This window comes from Mastacembelus armatus, chromosome 4, assembly GCF_900324485.2.
Source record: "Mastacembelus armatus chromosome 4, fMasArm1.2, whole genome shotgun sequence".
NCBI lineage: Eukaryota > Metazoa > Chordata > Actinopteri > Synbranchiformes > Mastacembelidae > Mastacembelus > Mastacembelus armatus.
Window position 1 is genome coordinate 7,637,192 of NC_046636.1, and position 15,480 is coordinate 7,652,671.

The 15,480-nt window shown below is 39.9% G+C and overlaps 2 protein-coding genes across 4 annotated transcripts in view; both read left to right on the forward strand.

The window, feature by feature from the left end:
- rabgap1l (RAB GTPase activating protein 1-like) overlaps positions 1-15,480 on the forward strand; it is an 88,336-nt gene that overhangs the window by 28,645 nt on the left and 44,211 nt on the right. The window lies entirely within an intron of this gene.
- gpr52 (G protein-coupled receptor 52) lies at positions 4,445-5,663 on the forward strand. Its single transcript, XM_026323042.1, has one exon. It carries the CDS (start codon positions 4,545-4,547, stop codon positions 5,661-5,663), a length of 1,119 nt encoding a protein of 372 aa, XP_026178827.1. The 5' UTR covers positions 4,445-4,544.

Sequence of the window (15,480 nt, forward strand, 5' to 3'; positions counted from 1 at the left end):
CTAATACTGTGAACACTATTCACTCCATTGTCAGTTGTTCTAAATAGGCCTATCAGCTAAACACATTTAAAGTAGATATTAACTTCTTCCTTATGCCAACACATTGTTGCTGAGAGTGGAATCAGCAGGAGCTCAGGGATGGATGTGGGTGGGATGCTGGGAAGCAGTGAAAGGTGAATCAGCTTCCACCTTTGTTTCCAAGTGGCCCTGCTGGCTTTGTTTTGGAGCAGAATGAATTATTAACGGTGGCCTTCTGGTCGTGTTTTTCATCAGTGTCCACTTCCAAAGGAAAAGAGCACTGTGCTGAGAGATGTCCATTCACTGACTCCTTCCACAGTGATAGCAGAACTGTCTACATGAACTTTTTTTAGTCTACGTTGTCTCTTTTTATTTTTAGATTTCCTCTCTTTCTGACCCCTCTCGGTTTTTCCATTGCAGTTTCTTTGAAAGAGCATATCAGTCAACACAGGTGCGGAAGAATATCTGGTCTCCATGACAATTAGAGAGCTGTCCTTCTGCATGGCAGCGTTACTTGTACTTTAGTTCAGTCACATTGTATGAAACAATCTTAGAGGCACATTTCACTTCACCTAAATATATTGTTTAATTTTGACCCTCTTAACATTACTGGTAGTTTACAAACAATCAAACATTTTGTAATTAATGTAATGATCAAATTCTAATACCAATAACAATTGACCAAGTACAGTTAACAAAAAAATATGATGCTTGTATTCTACACAAGGGTGATATACAATAACTTACACATTGTCTCTTATGTAGCACTTTTTTAATAGTTTTAATAGTTCTAAACATGACTGACTTGATTTTTCAAGTTGGTATTTTGATAATTGTGAATTGATTTGCTAAGGTTTGAATATCCTGCATTCTGAGTATTTGAAAAATAAATATGGAGACAGTAGTCTCATATTTAATGTCAGCAAGTATATGTTAGCTGTTGTCATTGGCATGAATGCTCTTTAATAAACAGGTGGTGTGTCCAGCAAGAAATGAATTTTCTGCATACTACCTTTTCTCATACAATATTATTTTATATCCTCACAGTCACTCAGCCCTCAGATTTGTCTGTGAATAATTTCCCCCGGTAGGCACTTTTCCTTGTTGTTGTTCAGATAACCCACTTGGTTTTGCTTTGATGGTTTGATATGTGGCCATCCATCCTGTATCTACTGCTTATCCTGGTACGTCCAGGGTCATTGGGCGAGAAGTGGGGTACACCTTGAAACATATTGTCTATCTCTCCCAGGGCTGACACATTGAGACACTCACATTCACACCTGTACACATCTGTAGTGGAGTTAGATTGTGGGAATAAACTAAAGTATACAGAGAAAACAGACACAGGTGAGCATGCAAACTCAACACAAGAAGGCCCCTGGTTGATTGGTGTTCAGACCTTCATGGTGTGAAGTGCTAATCACACATTGCAGTGCAGCCCATGTGACTGATCAAACAGTAGAATTAATTTTTGTCAAAATCGATTAATATAGGGGAGTAACATGTAGGCTTCTGTTGTTTGTGTGCTCCATGTGTACATTGAAGTCTGAAAGGATACCTATATGATATCTTTTAAGGATTGCCCAGTCCAGCTCCATGTTTATAATTGCACTTCCTCACTGACAATCAGTTCAGCCTTTAAATTTGCTGTTGTAGTCTATATAGTATAAACCTACCACCCACTCTCATCTTTATGGTTCAGCCTGTAACATCTTTAATCCCTTTAGACATTTATTTTCTTCCCAATAATTACAGCACTTTAGTCTTCCGTAAAGTTTTCCAAAGTACCCATTTTTCATCCATCTTGCAGTCAGACACTTATTATTGGCTCTAATATGCTGTTAAAATAGGGGAAAAAAAATGTTAAAGTTGTATTGAATATACTTTTTTACAAGATTCCCCTGCCTAAACATGATGCTTGACAGTTTCTTTCCATCTGCCCTTCTGCTGAGCCAATTTGCTGTCACTTAATCCTCTTTATCATCTGCTGGCCAGAGGTTGCTCCCATCTGGACGAAAAGCTTGGCAACTGTAACTAAGGGGCTCGCATAACTGTGCTAAGCTTTTGGTTAAATAAAGAATAAATAACATATCCAGAAGAACCTGGAGACTGGCTGTATAAGGGACATGACGCAATATACTAGGATTAACTGTCCACAAAATTCTTTGGGATTATGGAAGTTGAGTGTCATCCTGTAGACATTACATTATACACAAATGTATTTAGGAGTATTTTGCTCAAGTTACATTTTTAAAAAAAATTTTATAAATATGACAGATAATTTTGAATGCTTTGAGCATATTGGGGCTAAGTAGATTTATGAAGAATGGAGACTGAAAAGAAAAAGTAGCGCTGAAACAAGGAAGAAGAGGGTGGGGTGGGTGTTAGTGGGGCAGTGAGGCTTTAGTTAATTGAAAATAGACTGAAAGATAAATAATATGTAAATAGGAAATGTTTCCAAATTTACCTCTGGGGGAAAGTCTGCGTGGGGGACAGAATAATGTGGCATGGAGCCTCAGGTGGAGCTGGGAGGGGAGGAGGCGGGGCAATGAGCAAGAAGCTTAAGGAGAGAGAGCAAGAAAGAGGGAGGGTTTGTGCCTGTGTACGTTTGTGTGTGTGGAAAGAGAGAGAGACAGACTGTGCAAGCTAGAGAGACTGTGTGGAGAGAGAGAGGGAGAGAAGTGGAAGCCAGTCACAGCATCTCTCCACACTGCACCAGGGCTGAGGGACTCTTCGTCCCTTCGCTTCCCTCGCTGCAGATTTAACTCATTTCCATCAGCACATTCATCTTTTTTCTTGCGATGTTATTGCTGCTTTTGACAGATGCATTACATTCATCTTTTTTTCTGTATGCTGGGATCTAAGGATTTTTTTTTTTTTTTTGTTAAAAACACAGATTGTCCTCTTTAACGGAATTTAAAGAGGGACATTTGCAGAGGACAGTGCTTATAACTGGGACTCTGTCTAGGAGTTGGTCTTTTCTTTATTCTGCAAGAATGGATACCTCTTTTGTTGTGCTGCGGGTGTTTTGTTGAGGTTGACAGACATACTGAGAGGGGGGTTAAAGCTGATGCTTATGGGACCCTGAGCCACTACAACAAAACGGAGACACAGACTGAGGCAAGTTAGGAAATTTATGGTTGCATTGGGAGCTTGAGAAGGTGCTAAGCCTCTCTCTGACAGTGCTTCAGAAAGTCACAATAAAAATGCAAGTAACAAGTTTATGGGATAAATAAGTGGATTACTGATTGATCCCCACACCCTTCTCTGTAAGTGTCTGCCACAGGATTGCTGAGGAGTCGAATTGAGTGGAGCGCTGAGTTATTCAGCTGGCCTCTCATTGCTCCTGGAGAGTCCTTTCACCTGCCTACATTTCAGTCTGACATTCAACACTTTCATCAGCTACGGGACTTTTACATTTGCTTATCATTTGCAGCTTGCAGTCCAGAACACTGAGAGGCAAGTTTGCGCATTGGAATTTAAACTTGAAATCACTCTGATGGCTGAACTCATCCAGACATTTTGACATGCTTTGTTTTTAACCTTATTCTTTCTGGAGATCCCTGGTAAATACATTTTCCCCCAGTGCTATGTGTGCTGAGAGAGCTCTGACATTATCTCTTGTGGAGATCCCTGTGTTGTTCTAACCCGTGTCTGTGTTTTGATTCGGACAATAGCTGGGTATACATGGGTTCCAGACACTGACCAAAGGACCACCAAAATAAGGGAAATCTGCTGTTACATAGTAAACACACTAGCACCCATAGTACAGTGAAACCTGTACTGAATGGTTGATTTTCAGAGATGGATGTAAACATATACCAGGACAGACAGAAGAAACTTTTTTTTCCTTTTATTCAATAGTGGCCTAAAATGTTTTTTAACTGCACTCAGTAAATTGAATCTGATGTCAAGGTGTGAAATAAGAACCATATGCTGTTTACTCATTTGATACCCTGTGAGAACCTGTCAAAAGAGGACAGCATCGTACTTTGCTTCATGCTCTAACCTTCGTCACATGGTTTCCTCTCTTGCATCTGCTGTATTTTCTGCCCTTGTGAAGAGCTTATGCCCTCAGCCTCCTGGTGGCAGTCCTCATTAGAATCAGGAGATGAGGCCACAGACTGGCAGGCAAAGCAGCAGGGAAACTCACCTTTGGGATAGATTGTGGCCACACCACTGATGCTACCATGCTTCTGGTTAACTGAAGGAATACAGCTTTCTTCCTAATTCAAGACTGTGACCTGCCCTCTATGTTCACTAACCATGAGTGACTGGAAGAAGAGAGCTGAACTGGTTGTCCTTCCCTACCAGATGCTGTATCGATTTTCCTCCAGTCAGTGTTCATTTGATTGAGACCCAGCTATGTGAGAGCGAGTGTGCTAGAGAAACTATTATACTCTGTAACTGAGGGAGGCTGCAGACGTCCAGTCAAGATCACGAGTGGGTCAAGCAGTTTTCTGGTTTCAGGCCAGCTTATGGGTGGCACACCTCAAACCTGACCCACCTGGATAGTACCCAGAACAATGAACCATTCTGACCTGACAACGGACCCGGTTCTCACTGCCAACAGCAGCCATGGAGACTCTTTTTCTGGCAAGGCCTCCAACCACTCCTGTCCCTTGGGCTGGGGACTGACTGGAGGCCTAGAGGCGTGCGTCGTGGAGACTGCTGTCATAGTACTATTGACAGTGCTCATCATTGCAGGGAACCTGACGGTGATATTTGTGTTCCACTGCGCCCCTCTGCTGCACCACTACACCACCAGTTACTTTATACAGACAATGGCCTATGCTGACCTACTGGTGGGGCTTAGTTGTCTGGTGCCTACACTGTCTCTGCTCCATTACCCTGCAGGTGTCCAGGAACCTATCACATGCCAGGTCTTCAGCTATGTCATCTCTGTTCTGAAGAGTGTTTCAATGGCTTGCTTGGCCTGTATCAGTGTGGACCGTTATCTGGCCATAACTAAACCACTATCTTACAACCAGCTGGTGACACCATGCCGCCTAAAAGGCTGTATCACCCTCATCTGGGTCTACTCTAGCCTAGTTTTCTTGCCCTCCTTCTTTGGGTGGGGTAAGCCAGGATATCATGGGGACATTTTTGAGTGGTGCGCTCACTCTTGGCCCACCTCTGCGCTCTTTACAGGCTTTGTAGTTTGCTTGCTCTACGCACCTGCAGCACTTGTGGTCTGTTTTACCTACTACCATATATTTCGCATTTGCCAGCAGCACAACAGGGAGATCAGTGAACGGCGGGCACGTTTCCCCAGCCAGGAAATGGAGGCTGGTGAAGGGGGTGGTGGTGGGCATCATGGAGGGCATGGACCAGATAGGCGCTATGCAATGGTGCTCTTCCGCATCACCAGCGTTTTCTATATGCTGTGGCTGCCCTACATAATCTATTTTCTGCTAGAGAGCTCCCATGTGCTGGATAGCCCTGCACTCTCCTTCATCACCACCTGGCTAGCTATTAGCAACAGCTTTTGCAACTGTGTTATATACAGCCTCTCTAACAGTGTGTTCCGCCTCGGCATGCGTAGGCTCTCACAGACAATTTGCTCCTTCAGCCACTGTGCGGCAGATGACAGAGACTTTGGAGAGCCTAAACCAAGGAAGAGGGCAAACTCATGCTCTATCTGAAGTGATGCCTTTATCCTCATAAGGATACTCCTGGAATCTGCAATTGTGAAACATAAAGCTTAACAGCTTAATATCCACTTAACTTTCAGTTAAACTCGCACGGCTTAACTATACAGAAAACATTTTGTTGAAATAGCCTGCCAGTTGACACCACTGACATTGTCTTGGTCACAATAACCTGTGGTTGCATTACAGGCTTGTCAGGGAGATCGATATGTTGTCTAAATTAAGAGATTTAATATGAGATGGGCCCTCTGTGATGGCTTTTACTCTGCTATGTGATGTAGCTGTTGATTACATAGAAGGAAGTTCCCTTATCTGTATATTTTCAGCCAGATCAGACCTAGTCACAGAAATTTAAATTATAAAAATTTCTCAAATATTTCCTGAGACATCAAATTCCTTCACAATATTTCAGACCTGTTAAATTTCGTTAGTTATTGTAATTCAAAGCGATGATAATTTGCTTGTGCTTACAATGAATCAGGAGATGAGGCCACTGTTTAAAAGTCCTGTCATATAATTTTCTAATTTTTAACTATATGAACATCCAGTGACAATTAAGATAGCCATTAGAGTATACTGTTGATAAATAACAGATGGTATATGGACTTGACTGTGTTCTAGAGAAAGGTGAGCAGTCCTTTTGTGCTGAAGCCTTTTGTAATGTCATGATGTGGGTAAGTGAGCAGCAGTAAGATGACAGTGGGTTAAAATTTGGTAAGATTTCTTAACTTACTTAGACCTTCTGCTGAACATGGTAAATGAGGTAACAGTGCACAGCAATCTTAAACAGTAGAGAGCCCAATGTATACACCATGCAGAAAGTTATGCAAACCATACTCTGGTTCACGCCATTAGACCAAGAACTGTAACTGTATCTCAAGTGTTGGAACCTCTACATTGAAATCCCCACAATAGGGATTAATAAGGATTTCTTGTGTCATAGTAACATATACCATATGAAGACGTCAAATTTCAGCATAAATAACACATTGTCTATTGCAATTGTGTGACCTGTATGTCTTATTTTTGCACAGATGACACATCGATTGCATTATTTACCAGTTTGCATAACAAGTTATTATGGTTAGTGACCAATTGATTGGTGCGCTCCTAATTAAATTCAGTTCCAGAAATCACCTCATTTTCAGAATTCAGATCACAGATGTGTTGGGCTTAATGTAGTTTGACCCTAAAGCCTCTAAACTGAGGGCAGTAAACTGATGCCCTCGGCCGATAACCACCCAGCAATGTTTTTTTTCCCCAGTGTCTGTCCCCAGTGTTGTGCTGAAATAGCCCATCAGCGCCAGGATTCCCGCCGTTGGTGTGGCATTCCTGATATGGCTGTGTATTCTGCTAACAGTTTGTTGCATAAGCACTTGCAACAGCCATTTCTAAACTGCAAATAAACCCCTGTACAAGAAGGGCAGTGTATACTGGATAGTAAATACACAACAGAACTGAAAAAATTAAATGTAATTATCTGCTGTTACTATGAATTGCACATTACATATTCAAAATTTAATTTGTAGCATTTTTAAAAAGTTTTGACAATTGATTTTAGGTTGTAGTTATTTTTAACACACTCATTTTGCCTGGTTTTTATTGGTGAGCAGGGGCTCAGGTTAATGTGACCTGATCTATCTGGAGGTTGTGCGGTTACAGTCCTAACTGCTCTGATAATACATGTTATCTGATATTACAAGTTATCCAGTGTTAGTTACCTGACTATGCTCATTACTTTTAATTCCCTCCTTTCTTTGAGCTGTACCAGCTCTGTTGCTTTTCAGTATTACTAGAAACTGCCCTCAATATATGAGGCTTAATGTCTTCTAGACTTCTCAACACTTTTGTGAATGAATAAAAGAATATCTGTGCATTTATAATTGGTTCAAACCTAAGTGGGGGAAAAAGCTCGGCCTAAGCAGCAGATGATTGTCCTGGGAAGGGCAAAGTCTAAGTGTTAGAAAGGGAGATCTTAAAACATTGTGAACTTCTTATTGGAGCTGGGTAGTTAATAAGATAAACTTTATTAATGCAGAGGGGAAATTCAAAACTTCATTCTGTTCTTGTACTGTGCCCTGTCAGCTTGGTAAAATTGGAAGACTGGGTTTTGATAGACAAATGCAGGTGAAGTATATTATTAAAGCGAAACTACAGCTTGCCTTTGGGTGAGATTCTCACTGTTTGATACAGCGCAGTAGTATAGTCATTCCAGTCAATTTCCCTTGTACATTCCCTTGATCACTGGATCTGTGTCAAAGCATATTTCCATTTTACAAGAACGTGGCCATGTGCTATAGCCTATGCTGATTTTCCTCTTTGCTCATGTAGTACTGTTGGCCATCTGTGTTTAAGGCCTCACATGTAGTGTATATTTGTCCATGCTCGAAACCAAGTGATGCAGCAAACCCAGTCCCTTGATATTGTTCCGTTGTTGTTCCATTCTGTTCTGCTTTCACAGTACCCTGTGTAAGTTATTCTTTGTTTTAAAGCTGCATTAAGTGATTTTTGACCACTAGGGGCAGACAGAGACTGGGCCTTCTCTTTATTATATTTTACTGGCTTGGCAGCAAGCAATTTGCATACACATCCAGCAGAAACATTGCTTCATGAGCATTCCATTTGAGTCTCTGTGAACATGCGATGACTGTAAATATAGTGTTTTATTAAGCCAAGGTTTGGTAAATCAACACCACTAACAGAAAAAATACTAGTCTCATTTGGGTTATCTATATGCTATACTCTCTTCACCAGCTGCAGGTTTACTTTAGCTCTTGACAGATGTGCATGAGATGGATATCCTACAGTCAACATGAGACATGAATGTGCTGAGGGCTGACCACAGCTGGTTCAAAGAACTAAAAAAAAAAAAACACGCCTCTGTCATAAAAGAATTTGTGTAAAGCTGCAGAATAGGGTATTGCTTATCAGCATTCATCACCCTTTCACATAATGAGGTGTTATTTGAGTCAGTGTTTAAAAAATATTGCTTTAAGCAGCTTTAATGCATTACAGATTGTGCCTAAGGATGTATGTTGTAGATAAAGTGGGGAAAAATGTTAATTACCATTACATGGACATGCTGCATTTTTTTACAAATATTTTCCATGTACACATCTGGAGGCACATTGACCCTCCTGGAATTAGTTTGTGATGACTTTGAGATGAGTTCAGAGGGTTTTCAGTATCACATTCTGCCTTCAACTGGGTACATGTTCTACTATTTGACATCTACATCATATCTGTAAGATAAGACAAGACAGATTTGTCCAAGTCTTGTGAATTCACTTCTCTAGCCATATGACCTGGCACACATGGGGAAACTATAAACAGAGCATAGCAGTGTCAAATACTAGACTTATTTTTTTATTTTCATAGCTTGTGTTTTTGGTGCTCCTTTGGAGCATAGTGCAGTTGGGGAGTAGATTAAATCTTTAGGATTTGAATTAGTGCTTTATTATCACAATGTGGTGACAGACAACAACATAACACGTAAGTCATGAAAAAGCTAAATTCTGTTATGGCCTAAAATAAAATGTCTCAGTTGTTACAATATAATATAAAAGTCAGAACATTTTATGAAGTGGACATTACAGTATTTGGTCAGAAGTTGTGCTAATATTCATTCGTTTGGTGGACTTTTTTGTAGCAGAGTCACTGAATGAATATTTAACATTATATTGTTTATCTGTGTCTGTGTTACACTGACCAAATTGAAGTGTTAGAAAATTAAAGCTGTTATCTTGTTCAAACAGGTTGTCTTACTTTCAAGTGCTTAGGGGCTTTTACTAAAAAAAAAAAAACCAAAAAAAAAAAACCGTTGAATTGCAGGATAATATGCCTATTTATTAAGTTATGTTCAAAACTTTACGCATTATACTGTATATGAGTATACTGTATGTAAAGTATATGTATCTGTTTTTAATCTGCTGTACAGCAAAAAAATTGGACCAATTCTGACAGATATTGCACACCCTTTTGTGTTGAGTTAACTAGGCTACTGATGTTTTGAGTAGGAAGCAGTGTGTTTAATTACACAGTATCTATTTTTTTATTTTGAAATTTTGTCAAAGGTTATGGTTTTGCTGTTGCTGCCAACCCAATAAAGGTGAAAATAGTAGACATTCACATCTGTTTACAGATGCTTTTGTGAAATATGTGTGTTTCTGTAGCAACAGTCACCATTTAGTCAGCTTTCATTCATAACCAGCAGAACTCTCCAGAGTCACCCCCTGTATTTCTCCTATTTGGCATCTATTTTAAGCGGTAATCAAGTGGATGGAGACGTTAACTAGGTGACTCTGTTACTGCCATATTGAATTTCTAGACTTTATGGGAGCTGTGCGATTAGCTGATGCCTGCCTAAGCAAACATTATTAAGGTGCCCTTGAGAAAGCTGGTTGGATATTGAGCACAATGCTTTGATATATTTGAGTGTTTCTTAAAATGCAATGAATGTGTAAGAATCACTGAAATAAGACAGGCATGTGCAGCATGTGTGGATGAATAATGTAAATCTAGTAATAGACTAAATGTCTTTTGTTTAGTCTTGTATCTAATGAGCAGATCAAATGTGGCTCCTGCTTAGGGAGAAAGAATCGGGGATAAAATTGGCCATCTGTAACGCAACAACCAGGTCATCATAGAATGAATCCCAAATCATATTCTGTGTCTGCCCAAAGCTCTTCTTCTGAGGGTCACTGCAGAAGGATAACAACATTGAATACGTGACAACAAATATGGAAACAGACAAAGCAAAGATTTAATTTTTCGTGTTGGTATCTTCAGAGCTAGCAGATGGCGGATCAGTTGGCATTTTCCAGGTAACAATCCTGCATCTGGGTAGCCTTTACTTTACTGCCATTGGGATTGGTGGTGGGGGGGGGGTTTGAGAGAGAGGGATAAGAAGAGAAGTATGGGGGTGCTGGAAGACCAGAGAGCATCAGATCGTGGAAAGGAACTGGGTGGGGAGAGAAATAATGGCAATAGTAGGAAGAGGAAGAAGAGGGTTATGGAATGAAAAGATGGACACTGGAGGGACAAGAGAAAAGTTGAAGAGCATTGTTTAGGAGGAAAAAACAGTTTCTTTTCTTAAGTTTCAGTAAAAAGGTTAAAGTTTTGTGTTTAGGAGTACTGTAGCTTTATTTTAAATACACAAACAGTATTTGTGATATAAGGACCGTATGCTTTACTGCACTTTATGTAAGATGTATTTTTACATTTGTCATTGGCCTCAGACATAACTGTAAAGGTATAACTATATTAACACAAGAGAGCTGTTCTGAAATTTTTAATGAGCTTAAAATGAATCAGCCTAAAGACTATTTTAATACAGCATTGTGTCCTTTTTGTTGTTTGTGTGAATCAAGTGGCTTTTATTTTCATGCCAGCAACCACATTTATGAGTAGCAGCAATTATTGGATGCTTTACCATTCTTTTTGGAATGAAAATCTTTTCCTCCTACCAAAAAGTACTGGATCTACACTCAATTATTCATCCAAACCAAGAGCAGCTTCCCAGTCCAGCCCTGCTCAATATTCAATGCTGACACTATATCAGGAATCCCCTTTTATTTCCACAAATGGCAGCACTCGTCTCACTTCCTCTTTCCCTTTCTATCCTGCCACTCTCCACCTCCTCTTTCCGTCCTGGTTGAGAAAGGACCATCTGACCCTCTTTTGAGGTGGGGAAGTCATAATTGAAGGGGTAGCCAGTTCTGTCCTCTCTGTGCTAATGGTGGAGCCTTGTTGTGCCCACCAAAAGCCTTTGATGGCATAAGGACGACAGAATCACACCAACACACCCTCATACATCTTGCATGGCCTTACTCAGTCTTTGTAAGCATGGGCTGGAACTTGATAGCGGACAGGTGTTGATCTAGTCAGAGCCAATTGTGTGTACACTACATACAATATATTTTTTATCTATTTATAAGACAAAGCCTACACCTAAAGTGGCTCTGTGAGACTCTAATGCTTTGACTTAAATGTTAGGATCCTCTGTGAGCCATGAATGTCTAAACCATAATTCTTTGTAATCCATCTAATTGTTATCTACACTTTTTTACCAGAAGCCTGAAACACCAATCAAGTGGTTCAGCAAAAGGACAAGATGGTGTATCACCAAAGTCAGTAGGAGTGTAGATGTATGAACAAAATTTTATGATGATTCATCCAGTAGTTGTTAGGAGGGATTTTAAGATTACTTCTCATGTGTCCAAGGACAGAGTTGTTATTCGGCTTTGATGATTAGCCAGCAGTGCTTCTATTTGCCTGGTCAGGCAGTATTTTCTGTGGTGATAAGAGTGAACTGTTTTCTGTTCCGTTTGCCTTTTGAAAATTCTTTTTTATTACAACCTGATGCATTTACCAGAAATATGACTTTTTATATTTTCACTGACCACCTCTGTTGTACATGTTAAGGTAAATGAGGACTTAATGTAAAACAAACATATTGGTGGCTGCACAAGCTGCACAAATCTCTCACACCTTCCCATATGGGTTTTACTTGATTTCAAACTGACTGAAGGTCATTATGAAATTAGCACCCTGGAATGCTCATTATCTTTTACTGCATAGGAATACTATTATTTTGTAAATATGCCAGGTTGAAATAAGACAGCTTTTAAAATCTGTGTAGGTTAGAGTTGTTGTGCTTGTCTGTGTGTTATGGGCCACAAGAATTAAGACATTTTTGCAAATACACTTGATGATGATCTTAATTTATTTGAAGAGTTAGATTTGTGTTCCAATGAGGGTAAAGTTTAAGGTTAGCTATGTCACTCTGATGCCTAGGGGTGTTGGCCAAGGAATGCATTATTTCATAATTAATACAAGCCCTCATAAATATAGCAATACAAATCTGTGGGGTGTGGGTGTGTGTGTGTGTATGTGAATGCCAGGCCCCTCCATAACCGGGCCCAGCTGCCAGCCTCCTGTGCCCTGGCTGAGGTTGGCGTGCTCAGAGACCTTTTATGAACAAACACACAAGTGTATGTGCACACACACAATCACACAACAGAGACACAGCGAGGGAATCAGCATGCGATTTATAGAACGCATGAACACAGACAGAAAGAAGAAATGTGTCGTAGAGGTAATTTATGAAGCCATATGGAACGCACTCTTAAAATAGTAGCTGTCAGAAAAAATTAAGTAATAGTTTGTTTTACTAGACATAGATCCAATATTTTCTTTATTTAAAGTGATTTAAAACTGCTGCTTTGCATTAGAGACGAAGGTGTTTCAATGGAAGCTGTCATCGCTGAGGTGAACTATTATCTCGCAGGATTTTTTTGACTCACTTATGATCATAGGAGGCAGAGATGCTCAGAAGTATTACACACTTTAACAAGTAAAAAAAATAGACATTAATAATTAGGAATCTGACAGAATACTCTTATAGATTGATGGTAGTTATTAATCCTCCTAAACAAGAGTAATGATCAATAAAATGTGATTGATAAAATGCTGGCAGTGAACTACATGAAACCTCTTTCCTCAAGCTTTATAGTCTCTCCATGCTTCATGATCAGAAGCATGGAGAGACAAGCAGAGTATTTTCCCACCAACAGTGTTATAATATTGCTGGTAGCAGACATATTTAGCATCATTCCCCAAATACATTCTATCCAAACTAATATATAATAGCTAAACATACCATAACTAAATCTAATAAAACATTTTACTGAGGCAGAAATAATTAATTGAGAAATCTTTAAAAGTAAAATCTAAGATATGTACATGATTTTTTTATGACCTGCATTTTAGCTAAATTTAATACAGTAAGACAGTTAAATTAACCCCCCTCCCATCCTCAGCTCCTGACCATATTTCTTCCCTTGTTCTGCTTCCCCTCTTTTGCCCTTTCTTTCTGTCTATCCTGATGAAGTGTTTCCATACTAGAGCACCAGCCCTGACTGAAAAAGACTGTTATTTAGTAGTGAGGGTTGAGAGGTTTGCCTCAGGCTGTCACTGATACGCAATTTCTTCCTTTGTGGCGTTCTCAAACTAGGAGGGTGAAGTGAATGTATAGAGGAAAAAATATTAACAAGTAGCTGTATGTGGTTTTTGCTTTGCTTGGCAGTGTGACGACTCAGGCCCACATATATAGACAGACAACCACACATGCTCACTCTCAGTCCTGTGGGCGGTTTAAATTCACCAGTTAACCTGACGTACATGTTGTGGGAGGAAACCGGAGTACCTGGAGAAAGCCCATCTAAGCACGGGGGGGAGAACATGCAAACTCCACACAGAAAGGCCCCGGTGGGTTTCGAATCAGGAACTTTCTTGCTTTCTTTTTTGTGGATATTGTTTTCCTCAGAAGTGTTTGATCAGGAAATAACTTGACAGTACTTATATAATGGCAGCTTGGATCCCACCTTCTCCAGCTTGAACAGGGTGAGAAAATAAGTGGATGAAAAGTTCTTGATAAACTTCAACCCTTATGGAGGAATAGCTTTCTACTCTTGCCTGTTTTTGTACAAAATTGACAGTTTCACCCTTAGTTATTGGTTTAATAATTGAGATCTGGGAATGAAGATCAGGTTTCTTCATTCAGTATTTCAGTACCCAACACTAAATAAGCAGTGCTTATTTACCAAGGAAGCATGTCAGTTGTGTTTTTACTTGCCTGTCACATGTCATGGAACTGTTTGAATTATTCTCAGTACAGTAAACAGGTCACGTCACAGCTTACATTTTATATGCATTGTGCATTTGTAGCTGTTAAAGCGTGTTTTTACACTTCAGATCAGTTTTCATATTGCATATGAAGTGAACTGGGTGCATTAATGTGTGGTTCCAAAATGCGCCTTGTGCAGGCTGTGAGAATGCACAGAATCTGGTCCTGGTAATGCGTTGCTTTCACTATAGAGTCTTTTTAGAAAAACAATATTGCCCACAAAATGTTGGCTAGATGTAGTCTCCTTCTCCTTCTGTGTATGTATCATGAAGAGTGTCAGCAATCCAGTATCATATCCCTGGTTACAGCCGAGTGTCTCCATTGTCACTGTGGTTCTTCCGAACCTAACATCAGGACTTGAGAGGCACAGTGTCACCATGGAAACTCTGAGAAGCCACAAGGTTTCAGAGAGTTTATTTGAAGTTTATAAATAGGGCGCAATTAAAATGGATGTTAACATTAGCTCCAAAATAGCACCCTCTTTATTATTCATTGGTGTGCATTTTTATATTGAAGATGCAGGGGAAAGAAAATGGAGACAGCAAAGGAAGCCTAAAACAATATGTGTTAATCCCTGCATGCATGTGTCATGTCTGTATCTCAGCACTGTACAGGTTGTTTCTTTCACACAACATGTGTAATTTGTACTCAAGAAATACAGGAAGATTTACTGTACCAACACATACACAACACAACAATTCATATTTCTTTATACACATTGATACACAAATCTATCTTTTGTTATGGACTGACCCACTCAGTCCACCTCTATCATCCCTTGAGGCCTAGTGTGCCCACATAACAGAGACGGAACTCATATCCTCCAGTAAAATCACAATACACATAAAATGTCAGATACCTGGGGGAGGCACTTTATCCACTGACCTCTCTTAATGATGCTGTGTGAGTGCGTGCGTGCGAGAGAGAGAGAGAGAGGGAGAGGGAGAGGGAGAGGGAGAGAGAGAGAGGGAGAGAGGGGAGCATCGAGCATCTCATCCTCCCAATTGTACCAAACCAAATCCCAGAAACCTTATTGTTTCTTGAAATTTTTTTTTGTTTAAAGATGTGAAGAGCTTGAATTTCCAGTTAATACAGAATATTGCTGAAGATTGATATATTTGATGA

Coding starts and splice junctions, on each gene's coding strand:
- gpr52 (XM_026323042.1), top strand. CDS start 4,545: ATGAACCATTCTGACCTGACAACGGACCCGGTTCTCACTGCCAACAGC.